At 42.8% G+C, this 18,446-nt stretch overlaps 2 protein-coding genes across 4 annotated transcripts in view; one reads left to right on the top strand and one right to left on the bottom strand.

The window, feature by feature from the left end:
- MYO1C (myosin IC) overlaps positions 1-12,616 on the top strand; it is a 33,043-nt gene extending 20,427 nt beyond the window's left edge. For both annotated transcript variants that reach the window (XM_009333445.1, XM_009333444.1), the window contains 18 exons: positions 307-401; positions 628-674; positions 957-1,037; positions 1,243-1,348; positions 1,880-1,997; positions 2,224-2,337; positions 2,519-2,595; positions 2,759-2,827; positions 3,212-3,296; positions 3,525-3,684; positions 4,492-4,575; positions 6,290-6,383; positions 6,482-6,537; positions 7,042-7,177; positions 8,763-8,833; positions 9,286-9,383; positions 9,664-9,763; positions 10,878-12,616. In XM_009333445.1, the coding sequence (XP_009331720.1) occupies positions 307-401; positions 628-674; positions 957-1,037; positions 1,243-1,348; positions 1,880-1,997; positions 2,224-2,337; positions 2,519-2,595; positions 2,759-2,827; positions 3,212-3,296; positions 3,525-3,684; positions 4,492-4,575; positions 6,290-6,383; positions 6,482-6,537; positions 7,042-7,177; positions 8,763-8,833; positions 9,286-9,383; positions 9,664-9,763; positions 10,878-10,904 (1,618 nt within the window). In that variant the 3' untranslated portion in view covers positions 10,905-12,616. The remainder of the gene's footprint in view (positions 1-306; positions 402-627; positions 675-956; positions 1,038-1,242; positions 1,349-1,879; positions 1,998-2,223; positions 2,338-2,518; positions 2,596-2,758; positions 2,828-3,211; positions 3,297-3,524; positions 3,685-4,491; positions 4,576-6,289; positions 6,384-6,481; positions 6,538-7,041; positions 7,178-8,762; positions 8,834-9,285; positions 9,384-9,663; positions 9,764-10,877) is intronic.
- Positions 12,617-13,201: 585 nt separating this feature from the next.
- The window catches only part of YWHAE (tyrosine 3-monooxygenase/tryptophan 5-monooxygenase activation protein, epsilon), a 26,701-nt gene continuing 21,456 nt past the window's right edge, over positions 13,202-18,446 (bottom strand). The window contains exons 7-9 of one of the 2 annotated variants that reach the window (XM_009333443.1): positions 18,229-18,365; positions 15,697-15,743; positions 13,202-14,121 (exon numbers count right to left, since the gene is read on the bottom strand). In XM_009333443.1, coding sequence (XP_009331718.1) covers positions 15,736-15,743; positions 18,229-18,365 — 145 coding nt within the window. In that variant the 3' untranslated portion in view covers positions 13,202-14,121; positions 15,697-15,735. The remainder of the gene's footprint in view (positions 14,122-15,696; positions 15,744-18,228; positions 18,366-18,446) is intronic. The other variant, XM_009333442.1, reaches the window with a different exon arrangement.

Here is an 18,446-nt window from a genome sequence, read left to right as displayed (position 1 = left end):
CCTTGCTGCCTCTACTCTAATTTCATGTGCATGCAGAACCACTCTGCAACCTCGCCAGGAAGCTGAAAGTTCATCCTTTTGAAATAAACATAAATACGTTTTACGACATTTTTATGATTTGCTGGTTGATAACTCTTTATTTACTTTTGGTCTTGAAAATCAGCAAGTCAGATTTATTCCCCCCGCCCCCCTGCTGTGTTCACATAGTCCCACTCTTGGATCAAATGCCATAGTGCTTTTTTGAAGTGAATCCCCCCGTGAAACAAACGTTTTGTTTCTCATGAAGCTTCTTCACTTTCTCACCAGGCACAAGCTCGCTGACCAAAAGACTCGCAAGTCACTGGGGCGGGAGGAGTTTCGGCTTTTGCACTATGCTGGAGAGGTCACCTACAGTGTTGCAGGTAAGTGTGTGCATCATCTCCGCTGTCTCTCACTCTCTTCTCCGCCTCCCATCCTCTGCCCTTTGAATTAAAACAGCTTCACTATATAGTAAAGAAAAATCTGGGCATAGAATACGTCCACACATCATTCTGTTAACCAGATTAATTTCCCATCTCAAATTCCTGCCTTGTCGTGAAGTTCCTGTGGAACAGCGGTGGCAGCCTGAGCGGTTTCTTTTTCTTCCAGGTTTTCTAGATAAAAACAATGACCTTCTCTTTCGGAACCTGAAGGAGGTGAGTGTGGACAGAGGACGTTTCCAATACTCAGCAGAACGAGGAGTCGGGTTTAAAATGGGGTGGCACATGAGGGAAAAGATTCTTCTAGACTCTACCTGGAGAATGCGTGTCCATAGGGCTGCGCTATGAAAAGACAAATTGAGGTGCCCGAAGTTCATCTTATTATTAAAAAGCAAAACAAAACAAAAAAACCCAAACAAACAGTTTTGTCCCATGTTTCTTTGATAGTTCTCTGAAGAATACTCTGTACTTTATCTCTGAAAACGTCTCTCTCTGCAGACCATGTGCAACTCGGAGAATCCTATCATAAATCAGTGTTTTGACAGGACAGAGCTGACAGACAAAAAGAGACCTGAAACGGTAAGAGCGCAAGAGCTGGATGGAAGCGGGACTGTTTCCTCTTTTTTTAAAAGACATGTCTTTTAAAAAAGATTACCATAAAAACCACGGTAATTTGAACGCAAGCCTCTTACATTTAAAGCTGGGAGACTGAGGTTTGTTCTGCAGTCGCGAGTACTAGCTGTAAGGCATCGCTTCATACAGAGTTTTCTTTCTTTTCTCCTAGGCAGCAACTCAGTTTAAAAACAGCCTCTCCAAACTCATGGAAATTCTGATGTCCAAAGAACCCTCCTACATTCGTTGCATGAAACCTAACGATGCCAAACAGGCTGGTACGACCCTGGTGACTCTTCCTCTTTTTTTCTATGACAGCTATATATAGACCACTAGATCCCAGTCAGCGAGGCACAGAAAGGAGCTCAAATGAAGAAGTCCTGCAAGATTTTTTCATTCTGGGTCTGTGCTAGAGCTGCATGTGGGGAGGTGGTGGCAGTGCCAGCAGCCAGGAATCAGAATGGGAGCACTGGTCTTGGGTGGAGTAGGGTCATGTTTAAAGCGAAGAATTATTAACCCCCGTGACTTCCTTTTAATGACCTTTATTCTCCCTCATTTCTTCCTCCTGCATGCATAGAACATCCTAAAGGAGAACTTCTTTTTGGAACTAGATATAAATGTATATTAAAGGGGCGGGGGGGAAGACAGGAGAGACAAAGCAAGGTGTGTAGGACTTGCACCATGAGGCTGGGTCAGAGGTGAAAGATAATTGTGTAAGATATAACCAAGAACTGAACGTTCCCCTTATTTAGGGGAATAAGGGACAGGTATACATTGATCACGTCTCTCTCTTTTCACGCTCTCTCAAGACCGATTTGATGAAGTTCTCATCCGACATCAAGTGAAATACCTAGGGCTGATGGAGAACCTCAGAGTGCGCAGAGCTGGGTTTGCATATCGAAGAAAATACGAAGTTTTCCTGCAGAGGTAGGATTTACCTCCTTGGACTTCTCTCTCCCTGCTGCCTCCTCCCCCTGGTCTCGGTCCCACAGACGTTGAGGCTGGGGAGCTGTTCTGAACAGCGAAGAGGCAGCCCTTACACCTGGAGGACTTATTTTCTTGAGGGAGCGAGAAGCATGGCCCCTCTCCCTTCCCGCTGCCCCGCGGGGATTGGACTTCTCTCCCTAAGATTTCTTCTGCTGTCAATTTACAGGTACAAATCACTGTGTCCAGAAACATGGCCTACGTGGGATGGCCGGCCCCACGATGGGGTGGCTGTGCTGGTGAAGCACCTTGGCTACAAACAGGAAGAATACAAAATGGGACGGTTAGTTCTTCTAGTTTCTTAATTTGAGATTATGAATCATTGGACATGCGTGTCATTGCTTTTAAATAAGGCTTCTCTACCTAACGGGTGAGGAAAAGATAAGAGATCCCAAAGGGGATGCTAAGGGCAGGAAGCAAACTGCTCCGGCATGTTAAACACAATCCTCTATTTCTATTTGTAGAACAAAGATTTTTATCCGCTTTCCCAAGACCTTGTTTGCAACGGAAGATGCTCTGGAAGTGAGGAAGCAGAGTCTGGGTGAGTCACACACACTGCAGTAGCTTCATGGACAGTTACCTGTCTGTTTTCTGATTTATTTTTTTCGGGAGCGGGGGGCGGGGGTTGTTTAAAAAGTTGACCCTTTTTCTACCAAAATCTGCTTGGTCACAATTTCAAATTGCTGTTTTTCTTGCAATTTCAGCAACAAAAATGCAGGCCACGTGGAGAGGTTTCTACCGTCGAAAGAAATTCCTGCACATGAAACACTCAGGTATGAGACAGAGAGAGAGGAAACTGCAGTGCTGCGTAACTGTGCGGTTTGAAGTGGCCGTTGTTGTCAGAGATGACTTGAGTTTGATGGGCACGAAGGAGCGTCCCCAAAGCCTCGCTGGAAGTAGAATGGAAGATGTCGGTGTGGTACCCAGTCCTTCCACTGAACTCGTGTTCACCCAGCAGCCCCCGTACAGCAGTTCCCATCCGCCGGTGCTTTTTATTGACATTTATCCGTTGTGTCATATTGTTAAGAACTTAAATGTTGTTCGGCTGTCTACTTACAGAGCGGGCTTTCTTGAGCACTCTTTGTTGCCGGTTTTGTACGGCGTCAATATTGGTATGAAGGAGCTCGCTCAGGGGAAAATCTTTGTGTTATTTTTAGCAATAGCGATCCAGTCCTGGTGGCGGGGAACCTTGGGACGCCGAAAAGCTGCCAAGAAGAAGTGGGCAGTAGAGACTATCAGAAGGTGCGTAAAGAATAAGCCAAGCCATCAAATGGGTACTTATTTCTTAACAATAGAAATTGTTAGACAAGTAGACAAATCTTAGACAAGTAAGAATAAACTTTCTTGTCACTATAGTGTCAGAGCTTTTTTTAATAAATTACAACTACTAAGTAAATCCCAGAAAATGGTTTGGTTGGAAGAGACCTCTAAACACCTCTAATTTTCTCACAAACTTTTCTTCTTCCTCAGGTTCATTAAAGGTTTTATTTACCGGAACCACCCTCGCTGCCCAGAGAACGAGTATTTCCTCGATTACATCCGCTTCTCCTTCCTGATGAACCTCAAGCGTAATTTGCCAAAAAACGTTTTGGACAAATCGTGGCCAACTCCTCCTCCCTCGCTCTGTGAGGTAGGCACAGCCGCACCAGGGTCAGGTGAACGATACGCAGGGCGGAGGGGACTCGGGGCAGTATTGAAGACCACGGGCCAGCAAAGGCCTGAGGGGACCCTCCTGCTACCGGAGCAAGAAGGAACCGGGTTCTCGCTCAAGTTCCACGTCGCATTAGCATCGCTACTAGTAGAATTAATCCACACATCATCACATGGGTGTAATTACAGCATATCTCTAAAATTATTAGAGCTATAGCATTGAAAGTTCTCGGGAGTGTGGTGCTGTTGCAACACCATTTTCTACTGGTTTTCTCATCCGTTTCTGAAATTTTCTTCCCTTTTTCTCTGAACAAATTAAGTTCCCTCTGGAAAGTTAAATGGGCTGCAATGACAATGCAGTTGCCTGTGAAGAACATATTGAACTTCCTCTATTGCCATTATTGTTCTGCATCTGGCAGAGTTGGGGTTTTTATCTGATCAAAACAAAATACTGCAGAAAGTCCCAGTTATCTTACCCAAAGGTCCTTGTTTGTTTGGAACGCAGGTACAGCTGGAAGCGAGGAAGGGCACAGCAGCGTAAAGGGGAGCGCTCCTGGTATTCGTTCTCCGTTCTAAAGCAGTTGGAGAATGTTGCGGAGCAAACTCTCTTAGAAAGGTGGAAAACAAACTTCCTGTTACTTAATTTTAGAAGCGACTCTCGGTAATGAAGCAGTATTGTAGTTCAGCAGTGCGTTTCCTGCAGTTGCTTCTCATCTGTCTTCACTGTTTGAATTGGTTTGTCAGTAATTTGGGGCTGTTCTCATTTGTTGTGCCATTTCTTCTTCAGGCATCCCAGCTCCTGCGACAGCTCTGTATGCAGAACATGGTCTGGACCTACTGCAAGAGAATCAGCCCAGAGTGGAAGCAGCAGGTACGAGACAACTTTATGTTACTTCACAAACTACGCTGATGTTCCCAAGAACAGCATTATTTATTGTAAGAAATTAAGGAGGGGAACAGCTGGATGGGAGGGACAAGGGTGCTACTACCGAGGGAGGCACAGCAGCGGTGGTGAGGTGGAGGAACTCCTGAATCACTGTGCTCTTCCGTGGTTGGCTAACAGTTCCACAAGAGCACTGATTTTTTTAAATTTTTTTTTTTAGGTTAGTGACAAAAATATAAAAGACCAGAATGTGCATAAAATAAAAGAAAAACCATTATACGTGTAATTTCAATACATATTATTTAAATAGCGTTGTATATCCATGCCCCTATGTAATTTCTATACTGAAAGGCCCTGGTCTTCTTCCCATGGAAGACAGAAATGTAAGAAGCCGCATTATTCTGCTTGTACCAAGAATTCTGCAGACACAAAACTAGTCATTTCCCAAACAGAGGAGTTACATGAAGTGTTACAGCTGCTGTTCTAGCTCGAACAAACAAAAATGATACTGAAATTTGATTCATCTCAGTCATGGGAAGGTAGGGGGAGGGAATTTTTTTAATATTAAAAAAAGCTCAGTGAAGGGACATAATAGGAAATGTGTACGTTAAACACTTTAGATGTAACTGTTATGAGATGATCGTGATAGTTGTCATTAAGCTTTTTTTTTTATTGCATAGTGTATCATACTGCTTATGAAAGCCTGCGAAGTATTCAGCACACGTAATGAAATGCTGTAGATTAGTTAGTGGCTGAGCCTGTGATTAAGGGCACAGGATTAATACCAGCCATTACTGAGCCGGAGGTGGAAACTCGGCCTAACGCTTTCTTTTCCCCAGCAAACCAGACTCACTGGTGACGAGTATCTTTTATCCACGTTTTTACCTGTAAATCATCTCAGGTATTTTAAACTGTGCAACAGCCCCCGTAACATGCATTTGCCCGAAATAAAGCAAAGGGGGTTTCCCGTTTCCTCGTTCACTGGTTTTGGTCTTATTCGGAAGGAGCACAAGTTAGGAGCTAAGAGCACGGCTCGTAGTGACAGCGTGGGGTGACTGCATCCTGGAATACTGCCCCTCCGAAAGGGACCAAAGGTTTGCGGTGACTCATCATTTAAACAGGAACTCCCAGGGCAACTCGGCAGCTAACGGAACTGTACTGTTTGTCAGAGGATAAGGTAGAGAGCGCTGAGACCAGGGAGCTGTAATGAATGTGTTACACGGTGCTAATAAGGACGTAACTTCTTTGTCAGGACTTCAAGGAAAGGCTTCAGGGGGAGAAAAAATAACTGATCTGAAACATGAAAAAAGCCAGATGGGGCAGAGCAGGAGAACAAACTGTTTAAGCTTAAGGAGGAAGAGTTAAGAGAATCATTGCAGTGGGAGGAGTCTGAGACTTTTTGAACATGGGCATTAGCAAAATCCAGAGACTAGGTCCAGATGAAAAGGTGATGCATACTTCTGAGATGAAAGATAAAGGGGAAAAAAAAAAAAATTCTTTTCTGCCCTAAAGATTGGATAGCTGTTGAAAATGTAAGGGATGTATGGAATATTTTGTGTAATTTTGTGACCAGTATGATTCAGGAGTCAGAACTAGATGACGATTGCTAAAAAAACAAAGAACATCTCTTTTAAGACAGATTTATCTTTTTATTTAAGGAGACATTTTATACTAAACACGAATACATCTTTTGTCCTTGCAGTTGGAACAAAAAGTAATTGCCAGTGAGATTTTTAAGGGTAAAAAAGACAATTACCCTCAGAGCGTTCCTAGACTCTTCATCAACACTCGACTTGGTGAGTAGGTGGTGTCAAACAGGAAGAAGAAAGGGGAGGATTAACTACTCTTGCTAGAAATTTCTCTTTCTGACCCCACCTTTTTGGTTTTAATACAGGTAACGAAGAGATAAATGCTAAAGTCCTTCAGGCTTTAGAAAGTGAAGCAATTAAGGTGAGATATGTGTCCTAATACTTTTGCTGAGCCTCTAGAGTTATTCAGCAGAGCAGCAGCAGATTAGATTTCTGAAGAAAATACAGCAAGAATTTTACATTACACGAAGCTTGTAATACCTTAGAAGATAGTCTATGGGAAGAGCTGATGGCTCAGAAATAGATTGTGAGACTTGGGCAAGTTTCTGTCAGTGAAGAACTGAAGGGGTTGCAGCTGGCAGGGCTGGAGAGGAAAGGAGCGATAAAGAAACCTACGCAGACTGCAGCTAAACCTAGATTTGTCAAGCCCGCAGTCAGACAGCTGTAGTCACCAAGTTACTGTTCAGAACTCTTCTAGGTCAACAAGGATGTCTGTGGCAGAACTGAGACTAGGACTCAAAAGGATTGCCCCCAGTCCCAGTTTACCAACCACGGGTCAGTACCTCCTGCGAGCTCTCTAGGCTAGAGGGAAGGTAGCTGACAATTAAACAAGTTGCATTTTTAGCACTGTTAACACTTATTTCAGTATGCAGTTCCTGTGATCAAGTACGACCGGAAAGGATACAAAGCAAGAGCACGGCAGCTGCTTCTTACCCAGAACGCAGTCGTCATAGTCGAAGAATCCAAAATCAAACAACGCATCGACTATGCCAATCTGACAGGTGAGAATGTAACATAAATGGGGTTTGGCTCACTTGACTGAAGTCAGACTTCACCTTGGCTACAGTTAAATAAGTAATAATAAAATAATCAATTTGTCTTTGTCCTGGACAAGAATGGAAGTATCTGATACTGACAAGCATCAGCATACATTCAAGTCTGTAATATCTTGAAACTGAGTTTTTTTCTAAAATTAAACTCCATAAGATGTCACAAAAATTACTCAATTCATCTCCCCCCCAAGCCGCCTCCGAAGTCATTTCCCAATTGCGCGTCTCTGCCGCAGGGGAGTTGCGCCATCATTACATAGCAGTGGCTTGGGACACCGCTCCAGCTTTCAGCCCTCTGAATATCTGACACGGACTGAACACTAATTTTAGAGGGGGGACCTTGGTCAGACAGAGAAAACTGCGGCGTCTGGTGCACTGTAGTCATTACTTGGCTTTGTCTGAAACTTCTCAGTTCACAGCCTTGTCTCCAGCTCCGCTGCAGTTCCTCTTCACAGCCAGTTTTGGTGCTAATCATTTCAATGTTAGCCTGATGCAACTACCTCCTGCATTTCTGTCACCCTTTGAAGTGTTTCCAAGGGCAACACTAGTTCAGGGTTCTGTGACTCCCATAAGACACTATTATGGCAAAGATGTATGTTTACCTCTGCTAGGGTGTTGGGCTAGCTCAATTCAAATAGCTAATCGGGTTCATATCAAGATATTAAACGAAGTCCAAAAATAAACTATGAAGAAACAGACACTCCTGAAAGACAGCACAGTGCTCCTTAACTAATCCCTACCCACCTACCCCAGGGAGAGGATTTTGTTCATTTAGCAACATGAGCAACTCCCTGCAGAGGCTACGCCTCTTGCCTACTGTACGGTCAGAAGGCACCGCTGGCTGGTGAGCAGAAATGCTGGATTCGGAGCCCGAGTCAGTCACAGTGCAGCATAACGAGAACCTGCAGCAGCTCAGGACTGGATCTGCAAGGACCAATACGCCAGCGAGTGGGTGTGGGTTCAGCCTGTCCCCAAGCCTAGCTGCAGGGCGAGCAAGGAATTCACAGCAGTGACAGCTTTCTGGAGCCAAGCTCCTACAGCAGCTCTGGCCTTTCTTACCACATGTTGGCAACGGGGGGAAGACAACAGTGACCCCATTGTTCCAGTTGTCCCTCTCCTTCTTAGTACCCCAGTAATGACACCACTCATCCACCTACAGGGCTGGAATGAAGTGTCTGTCCAGGGGGTGCTGAAAGGTAAAGTTTTGGTCATAGGTCCCTTAACTGGCCAAAGCAGCTCTTTGTCAAGTCCATGAAGGCCGTGACAGGTTGTAAACAGGCGTTCTTCCTGCTTCTGATGGACAGAGGCATCTGAAAGTTTCTTTTCCATCTTAAAGAGCACAGTTTGAAGCTGTCACCTTGCAGCCTCTTCAGCCTCGCTGCTGGCATGTTAGCGCAGTGCTTCTGTGCAGCTTCTCAGCTGTCAGGTTTCTTGGTGTGGGACCAACAGTTGCTGCGTTCCTGGGAGAGGTTCTGAAACGCATGCAGGAATCCCAGTAGAGTTGTGTTGGGTGTCAAATGGCCGTTCTCTATTGCAGGCATCTCCGTCAGCAGCCTGAGCGATAACTTGTTTGTGCTGCACGTGCACTGTGAGGATAACAAACAGAAGGTAGCGGGACTCATCCATCATTTCACCAACCACCTCTAGAAAAAGTTTTAAAGGCACAAAGAGCAGAAGATCCAGGCTGGGGGGGGGGGAAGACCACACACACGGTGACACGTGTGTAACTAACTTTGTGCCAGCTCTAAGTAGCATTTCACTTATATTTACTTGTGCTCACAGATGGGGTTCACCAGTGACTTGTTCACCAACAGGACTGGTGCTATCCCTTGCCCCCATTACCGATACCTTGTAAATCAATTAACTGCCCTAAGTGCAGTGTGACCCACAAGAGACCCAACCCCCCTGCAGATCTCCACCAAGCCTGTTGTCCACTCGGAGAAGTGTTTTCCCATGCTAACCTAAGGAGAGAGTTCTGTCCCTGTTAATGACAGCATAACCATTTTGGTATACTGACACTGTAAAGCCATGATCGTAAACCATTGTCTCTCTCCTCCCAGGGTGATGTTGTACTTCAAAGTGACCATGTGATCGAGACACTAACAAAAACAGCCATGCAGGCAGACAAAGTCAATAATGTCAACATCAACCAGGGCAGGTGAGTGCAGCCAAGCCCCTCTCAGGAGCTGCCTTGGTTTTCTGGTGTTGGTTCTGGAGAGCGCTCTGCTTCAGCATTAAAGGGCTACAGAAACATACCTAAACGACATTAAAATGTACCCAATACATCTTAACTAAGGCTCCATTTCCTTGAACAAGCAGATCTATTGCAGCTAAGCATCAATACAAAGCAGCCACTTACACGAGAAAAGGGTAAAACTAAGCTAGTAGAGAGGTCACAAATACTCATCAAATCTGTTCTTACCTCCTTCTCTTCGCAGCATAAAATTTACAGTTGGGCAAGGCAAAGAAGGCATAATTGACTTTATATCGGGATCAGAACTGCTTATAGCCAAAGCCAAGAACGGCCATCTAACAGTGGTGAGTACAGGCCGAGGTCGGTAAGAAATGGTAGTTCACTCGCGGTGGATCCAAACCCAGATTTTGGCATTAAACCATCTTTGCAGCAGATGGACACATGCCACGTGACTTTCTTGCCGAATGCACTGCCCTGGCCTACCAGCCTTTTCCCCAGTTGGAGCTGTGCGTTGTATTTCTCTTCCTGCAGTCTCAAGACTGCCAGGCTTATTCGAACTCATTAAGTGATTGTCCAATCACTTTTTTTTCCCCTCCCCAAGATTCAGGCTTTAATGCTATACTCCGTTGCAAATCAAATTTTAGAAAGACATTTAAAAACGCAGGAAGCAAAAAGAAATCCTCTTCCCTTCTCAGATTGTTTGTAGTCTTCCTGCTAGTCAGATATAGTCATGCAACTGATTTATGCATTGTCAGATTAAAGGTTATTCAGAAATAAATCCAAAACCCAGTCAGACTGCACTCACCCCCCTTCCAGCATCAGAGCTGAAAGAGCGAGCTCCCCTGTCCTACTGCAGGCTGACTAGCCTCAGAACGGCAATCAACATTCCAGCTTCCCTCTTCACTGAAACAGTCTGTTCTGTGAAAAGCCACAAACGTAGCGCTGCGAAAGGATCTCCTTGCTCTATGGAATGCCTACAGACGACACGGGAAGAGAGATTAAATTTGCATAAGCATGCTGAAGCAAGGATCAGGCTGCTTTATTTGCTATCAGTAACAGCAAACCAAGTAACTTCTTAGACTATGAAGAAACACATCCCATAATTTTTTTCCCCCGCCCTTTTCAAACCGTCCCTGGGAACATTTTTCCAGTTTTGCCCCTCCCTCCTCAGCAAAGCAGTCGTCTTGTACTGCTAGCCTAGGGAGAAGGTTTTAATATAACCACAGGCACTGGGGCATAAGCGCACTGTGGACTCCAACTTACTGAATTGCCAATATCGGCTTGTGGTTCCTGCCCAGACCGGCCAACTTCAGAGCAGAGCAAGCTTCACATGCTGTGGCGCAACAGCTTAATTCCACAAGCCAGGCTTTAGTGCGCTTTAAAGTTGTTTAGGAGCTAAAACTGTTGCAGCATCTTTGTTTTCAACACGCTTTCTAGCTTGTCCTTCTTCTCCTGCAGGTTGCTCCACGTTTGAATTCTCGATGATAAAACGTGCCACCACGACAGGACCTTTTCCTCCGTCAGTCTGACTGCACCCTATAGAATTGGCTGGACATTGTTCCCAGCAAAATCCCCCCTCCTTCCTCGCTTTGCTCATTTTGTTTATTGTTACCAAAGACCTGCACTTTCAGAAAAAAAAAAAACCACCACAAAATACATCTTGCTTTCTTGTCTTAATATGAAAGTTCCAAAAGAAAGGCCTTCTCTTCCTTACCTTAGTGGCAAACGCATGGGTCCAACGCCATGTCTGTGAAACCGTGGCTCATGAAACATATTCAGCTGGGCTTTGAGGGAGAGGTAGCTCTATTGAGAGTTTAAGCCCTGATGGAAACGACCAAAATTTTGTGCTTGTCCTCATCAAAAAGCACAATCAGAAAACAAGTAACTAACTCTGCTGCTTTGTCAGCCAAATCAATGAAATGCCAAACTTTATATTCAGAAAGTTTTATGAAGAATTTTGCTCTGAGACGTTTTGATGCTTTGTGTTACAATATATTAAAGCCATATTCTGTAAATGAGTACAACCCTGTAAATACTTTATAGCTGAGTATGGGAGATGCACTACAAGAAATGGAGTTGATGTGGAAACTTTTATGTTTTAGATTTGGAATTTTTGTTGTTTTTAGTTTATGATTATAAGGTGTGAACCTGAGAAACCCCATCATGTAACTTCTTCACTCATCTGGATCAGAGACTCTTACTTTTTTTTTTTTCAAAGCAAGTCACTTGTCCCATTTCTTGCTCTGTAGTGATATTTTTATACCGTAGGAACTTTTTCATATCCACACATCCAAACAAAACCTAAGTAATTAATACAAACTGCAGAGGCCACCACTTCTCTGTGCCGCTCTAGGCTGGAAATGAAACCTGTAGTCCTTGGCCACAGGATGTGCACATGAGCTTTCCCTCCCACCTTGTACCTGTCTGGGAGTCACCACTGCCCCTTCCCCCACAGCTCATCAGGCTCAGAGCAGCACCTTCAGAAAAAGTTGCTTTTCCTCTCGTTTTCAGCGATAACTGGAAGTTTGAGTTCCCACAATAAAGCTCCACAATGTTTGTATAAATGCCTCTCTGTACTGCCTTAAAGAGGAAGAGATGGCTAGTTCAGCGCTGCTGGCATTACTGACCAACTGGCTGACAGCTCCTTTGCACAGAAGCATCTTCCTAAGCAAGCTGTGTCACTTCACTCCAGTTCTAACCCAACGCTAGAAGCGATACACGTTTTGAATGCTAACTGGTCTCAGACTGCGTCAGAGATTAATACTAAGCACCTTCATTTAACAACCCAAATGGCTACAGGGTGGACAGCTACGTGTCAAATACCTGCTGACTGCAAATCACAGCTCCAACTTCCGAGTTCTAGACCTCAAACAGTACATTTTGCACTCTACTTGCCTTAGAAATCCTTCACATTCCACCTCTATCCTGATGCAGTAGCAACAACAGTTACAGTAAGCCCTGAATAAAATATAACCAAACATGTTGCCACTCACATACAGTCGGCTCGGCCTCCTACTTTTTGGTTTCCGACATTATGCAGTTATCAAACACTGCCCCAGGCCTGGAATGCTGTATACACTGTAGTACATATACACCATACCACTGTATATGCTAGAGTGTATATACTATACAATGCTGTATACGCTATTATATAACCTCTTCAAGACTACGCTCAATAAATTTTTACAAAAAAACCCCACACCTTGTCTTTGTTGTAGAAACTGTTTCATCACATTTCTTATTTTTTTGAGAGGGGGGGTATGATTTTGTTTCTCTCATTTGTCACGCAGTCCTGCTGCGTCTCTGGTTCTCAGGCCCAATCTATCTACACAGAGGGTAGCCCCGCTACCGTCTATCGCAAGGAGCAGATTATTCCTAGAGATTTCGAGGACACCAGCTAAGCAGGGTGGACGTTAAGATAATGTGTTTCCCTTCTCATCCAGTCCAGTTACGTGGATGGAGAGGAGCGCTGTGAGGGCAAGCGAGAGGAATGCACCAACCAGATCACGGCTTTTTGTGCATTCAGGTGGGGAAAGGCTGAATAAATGGTGTGGAAGAGCTGCTGACTCCTGATGCAAAGCAGGCTGTCTTCTAGGAGGCTGGCCTCACGGCTATACTACTTACGCATAAGACTGGGATCTTACTTTATCTCATGTCTGAAGAACAATGCTGTTACTTCTCTTTCTCTCTCTCTCCCCCTCTCCAAGTGTTCCTATTACAAGCAACAAAGGAAAGTTATTCTTACTGAAATAACTAAAATATAAAAGAAAGTCATGGTAATATTTGGCATTTTTAATTTAGGTTTGTTTTATTTAAGTTTAATGTTAATTCCATGCTGTGTTTCAGTAAGAACAATACAGATTCTGTATCTGTGGCTCCAGTCAGATATCCAGTAGTACAAATTAGCTTCAAGTTACACATACTGAACAAAAGAGGTTGAGCGAGCGAAGGGAGATGGGGAAAGGGGAGGGAGAAAGAAAAAATATTGAACACGCATGCAGGCTTATCAATGCCACCTTCAATGCTAACCTGCTTTGAGGAAAAGTAAAGAATAGGCAAGAATGAGCAGCCACGGATTGTTGAACTGTTACCAGCACCATGATTTTCAGCAACATTTCAGCAGTTTGGAACCTTTTGTTTTTATACAGTAAAACCACTACAATATATGTCCCAATGCAACCTGTAACTTCAAGCTAAACACCCAATTAAGTTTAAACATTGGTATAAAATTCAGTTTAAACAGTTATAAAAAAAGAAAAATGCCACCACATGCGCACTACCTTGCCATAACAAATCTCTCCCCTACAAGTCTAACGGCCTTCAGGTGTAACATCCACTTCTAATGGCAATCTCGCCACAGCTGGCAGGAGACAATACAGTAATGCTGAAAGAGCTTTTACGCAGTCCTGTTAGTGTCTTAAAGAACCTAAAAGCTGGCACCAGTAAAATCCACAGAAATTCACTCTTGCCTTTAAGAACTTTTAAACTGTGTAAAAAAAATAAAAATAAAGAAACCCAACAGGGCAGGAACCTAAATTCTGAGACCCAATGTAAAAGTCAGATTTGGTGGTTCTCAGAGTGACACTGAGGGTTTTTGTGGGGAAGGGGAAGGGTGGTCAGAGATGGGTTCTCTTGTTGGCCTTTGTGTCTCACTGGTTTTCATCTTCCACATCCTGCAGCGCTTCTTTATTCTGTTCTTCACCTATGAAAGTGTTTAAAAGTAAGGAAGACGTTAACTTTTAAAAATGAGACTCGCAGAATGGCTTAACAAGCATCTAGAGATTAATAGTTTCATGCAAGTACACACGCTCGCTCACACACTTGTATAAATGACACACACACTCTCGTAACAGCCAGTTCTGGAGTGAAGCATTTCCATGGAAATTAAGCCTTATAGTCACCCTGTCACATTTCACACAGAACTGTAGCACAGGCTGTTAGAAGACGTACTCTGTCATAAGGACAAAAACCAAACCACTGTTTCTGAAAACTTGAGACTGCGCATGTGCTCAGTCCTGTTGATCAAGAGATGAACAGCCAAGACAAGAGTCATCAGAATGGCTGCGGATCAACATCCTTAAATCACAACATACCTTCCCAAAAACCTCATCTCTACTCCAGAGAGCGCTAAGGACATTATTCACTAGCTACAGAAATGAGACCAAAACAGTTTTTAGAAATTAAACTTTTTTCTGCCCAAGTCCACTCGAGTCTCAAAACAGCAAAGTACTGCACTCAATTTTATAAAATAACACTGATGGCATGTATTAAAGGTACCAAAACAACTATGAAAAAACATCCCTACTTCAAGTCCAAGATGACAAGAAACCCTAGGCTTGAGGTTATTAAAGGAAAACATTTTGTGGAAATTAATTTCTCTTGAAAAACGGCCAGTTTGGACCTATAGAACCAGGCTGCGACATGCAGTGAAATGGAAGTCTATCCACAAGGACGCTCGTATAAGTGTTTGGTTATACTTCAGTTGCCCCTGGGTGAGCTGCATGCAATGCCTTCTGCACGTCTTTGCCCAATTTCTACTGCAACAGGAAGAAGTTCAACGTCCTTCAGCTAGTGCCATGAACACATGCACGATTAAGTTAATTGGTAAGAGAAACTGAAAGATGTTTTCTTTACAATTATCCTTAACCATGTGAGATGGTACTCTCAAGGGCAATAAACAAAAGCTACCCATTCAAAAAAATTAATTCGCAATAAAATCCAATCAAATGAGTCTAATGACTTTCAGCATATAATCAGAATGCCTTCTCAGAGCATGTCCAGATTCAGAATTATCACCAGGTAAAATACAAGGTAGATTTTGGAAGAGGTGGTCTAGGAACACAAGACATCTGACATTCAACAACAATAAAAATTTACATTTAAAATTACATAACAGATCATTTAAGAGAGGAAAGCAGAGGCCCTAACCCAGGAAGATGATTAAAAGAAGATCTGAGCATGCTCTAGCCAACGCACTTAAGCAAATACTCCTGTAACAGGCGATTGTGAAAGTACTTTTCATGCCCAAATATTCTTACTATCCATCCAGGTATGCAGCTCAATTCCCAAACATGTAAGTTACTTTGGATCTTAGTCAAGCGTATTGGACCTGGGTAGGGCTAACAGGTCACAAATTGGTAGAACATTGCTTAGCCCTGGAATGGAGTCAAAGATACAAGCAATTTATCAGCAGCAAGGGAGTGACAGAGGCAAGCACGATTAGTGATCAGAAGAAAACTGACACTGAAAAGTTCATTAAGCCATGACAAAGACTTACAAAGTAGAGTTTTTAGGAAATGAACAGTTGGACTTTCCTTTAGGAATCTATACAACAGGAAAGAAGGGGAAAACAGGAATCATATGAAGACGACATTACAAGCGTGAAAATAAACTAAACAGCTCGTCTATGACATGGTTAAAAGATACAGTAATGAGATGGAGAAGTGTAGCAGCTGAGTAACACCTGATTGTAGAAAGTCATTCCCTGCAACCTACACAACTGAAATCAAAAAACAGACAAAGGCTTAATGCAAAAGAGCAAGCCTTTTTCAAGTCTCCTTCACCCCTTAGGAAACTGGTAATTGTGATGATCTTTCTCAGTGCCACTATTAACTTTTACCAATCTTCAAAGGCTCTACCCATTTTGGAAATACAGAGTTCTGGAAGCAAGAGTTTTGAATGCTCTCATCAGCACATCAGCATGGTGTGAGGAAGTGAGAAAAAACTTAACCTTGCACCTGTGTCTAAACATTATGCATAAACACCGTGTTTTTTGTGGACCTGAAGAACTGCACCACTATTTTAAGTAGTTCTGCAGTATTTCAAATTTCATAATCATTATCTTTCTGGCATGCATCATAAACAGTAACTAGGATAATCTGAACTACTTCAGGAAGAACAAAAATATCTATTTTCTATGCTGTGGAGCTAATTATGAAACAAGAAATTTGAATCTAGATTATGCAAAAAGAAATATAAAGAGCTTCTGTAAATAGTCTTGTTGAATTTCTACGATATACGTGAGACACGTTAGTCAGCTCACATGCAAATAAAGGTAGCTTTTGGAAGATGTTCTAATGCTACTATCTTGCAACAGCCATCCAGCCTTGTTACTTCACCGAATTGGCTTCCTCAGTGTTCCCACAAAGCACCAGGCTATTTGGCACCATTAAAAAAAAAAGATCTTATCTTAATTGTGGGAATTGGGAATAAATTTCTTTTCCCAACGCCTAACCAAGGCAAGGAAGGCATCTAATAATAGCTGCAGTATTCAGAGCAGAGTCTGTACAGATCCATCCTGGACACATACATACACTCTGCACCATTAGATAATCTTACATCTTTGAAAGCAAGGTGTGGTCCCTTGCAAGAGACTTGAGCACTAGGATGCAAGGTAACCTAGGAGCAAAGACCCCACACGTTTAGTTTTCGCAGTTCTGTCAAAAGCCCAAAGAAATAGGGGTAAAATGTGACCTGCAACATCCAATACTCCTAATCCACGCAAAGAGCTAGAAGCTATCAAGTAACAATACTTCTTTAAAACAAACCCATCAATCCTACACAAAAACAGGCAGTCAGTAAAAAGTTAAAGAGATGCTACAATTGCTTTCAAATGGACACTACACCAATAACGTACTCCAAAGTAATGCTATATGGCTACCACCATGCTTCAAATTCTTTTTGTAAGATGTTAACTTAAGTCTCATTATTTTATCTGAAGTTAAGCAGCAATGTTGTTTCAAACCTCCGTGCATTTCTAAGTACCTAACATACTTTAAACAGGACTGACCTCCCCCCCACCCCAGCAAAAGTTCAAAGTAAAGTCAGCCAGCTCTTTCCACTTGTCTCTCCAGGACATAATTTTTGCAGAAGAACACACAAGTTTCATCTTTCTAGATAGAGAATGTGTTTAGTTCACTACCAACAATCAGTGAAACAGAAGGCATAATTCAAAAAAACTAAAGAAGAGTAGATTTGTACTTAGCATTGTATGCGAAAGTGTAAGAGAGAAAGGTCCACTCAGTATGCCAAAAAACCACTTTTAAATAAACTATCGGCTATTAGTAAACAGAAGCAATCAATGTCCCACCCTCTGGTACTGTCAGGGGATATATTCGGTATTTGCTCTGGCAATAGCCCACTTCAGGAGTCGCAACCTAGCATTTTTGGGAGTATTAAAGAAAGTACTTCAAGCATCTCGAATAGCAAATTAGATTTCCCCAAGCTTGCTTTTTTTTTTCTGGTAACAAAGTATTTTACAAAATCCCTTTTTCTTTTTCCTCTTCTCTTCATACTCAATTCTTCATAAGAAGAGTAAAAGATATGGCAAGTGCTGTAAGGTGAAGTGATTAGTATGATGGCAGTAAATGTTCCACTAAAATGCTAACAGAAATATTGAGTGACCTGAAAAAAGGGGAATTAGATCATTTGCAATATTTCCTCCTGCACTGGAAATTCATGTCTGCTTGGAATGACAACCATAGATGAACATGACAAGCCGTAAGAAAGAAAAGCTGAATTAAATGAAATCACTGTTTTTAAAATAATCACAGATGCCTAAACAGCCAGGTGGGGTTAAAAAAAAGTTACTAATTCCACACCTCTTTCCTTCAAGTGAGAGCTGAAATGCTGCTCAAAAAAGCTAGTGTCACCCCTATCGACTTATCCAGTGTTAAGAAAGGACAGAAGTTCAGGAAGGTCAATTATTAGGAAAGACCGAAGTAAAACACCGAACCAATCTACATTTCCATGCTCTGTTTTCTGGGCAGAGATCAGGGGACAGCAGCATTTTAGAGCAGAGTTTACTTACCATCACCCTGCATGTCTGAAGTCCATAGTGTCAGATTATCACGTAACAACTGCATGATAAGTGTAGAGTCCTTATAGCTTTCTTCACTCAGTGTATCCAGTTCTGCAATAGCATCATCGAAAGCTGCTTTTGCCAACCTATGAGCACAGAATAAATCAGATTTAACATATATTGCTAAACAGAGTCCAGACGCACACAAGGTAAACCTGTGCCTCAGA

This window comes from Pygoscelis adeliae, unplaced genomic scaffold (assembly GCF_000699105.1).
Source record: "Pygoscelis adeliae isolate BGI_AS28 unplaced genomic scaffold, ASM69910v1 Scaffold331, whole genome shotgun sequence".
Classification (NCBI taxonomy): domain Eukaryota; kingdom Metazoa; phylum Chordata; class Aves; order Sphenisciformes; family Spheniscidae; genus Pygoscelis; species Pygoscelis adeliae.
Note: the sequence above shows the minus strand (reverse complement) of the source record. Positions and strands in the feature narration are given on the sequence as shown.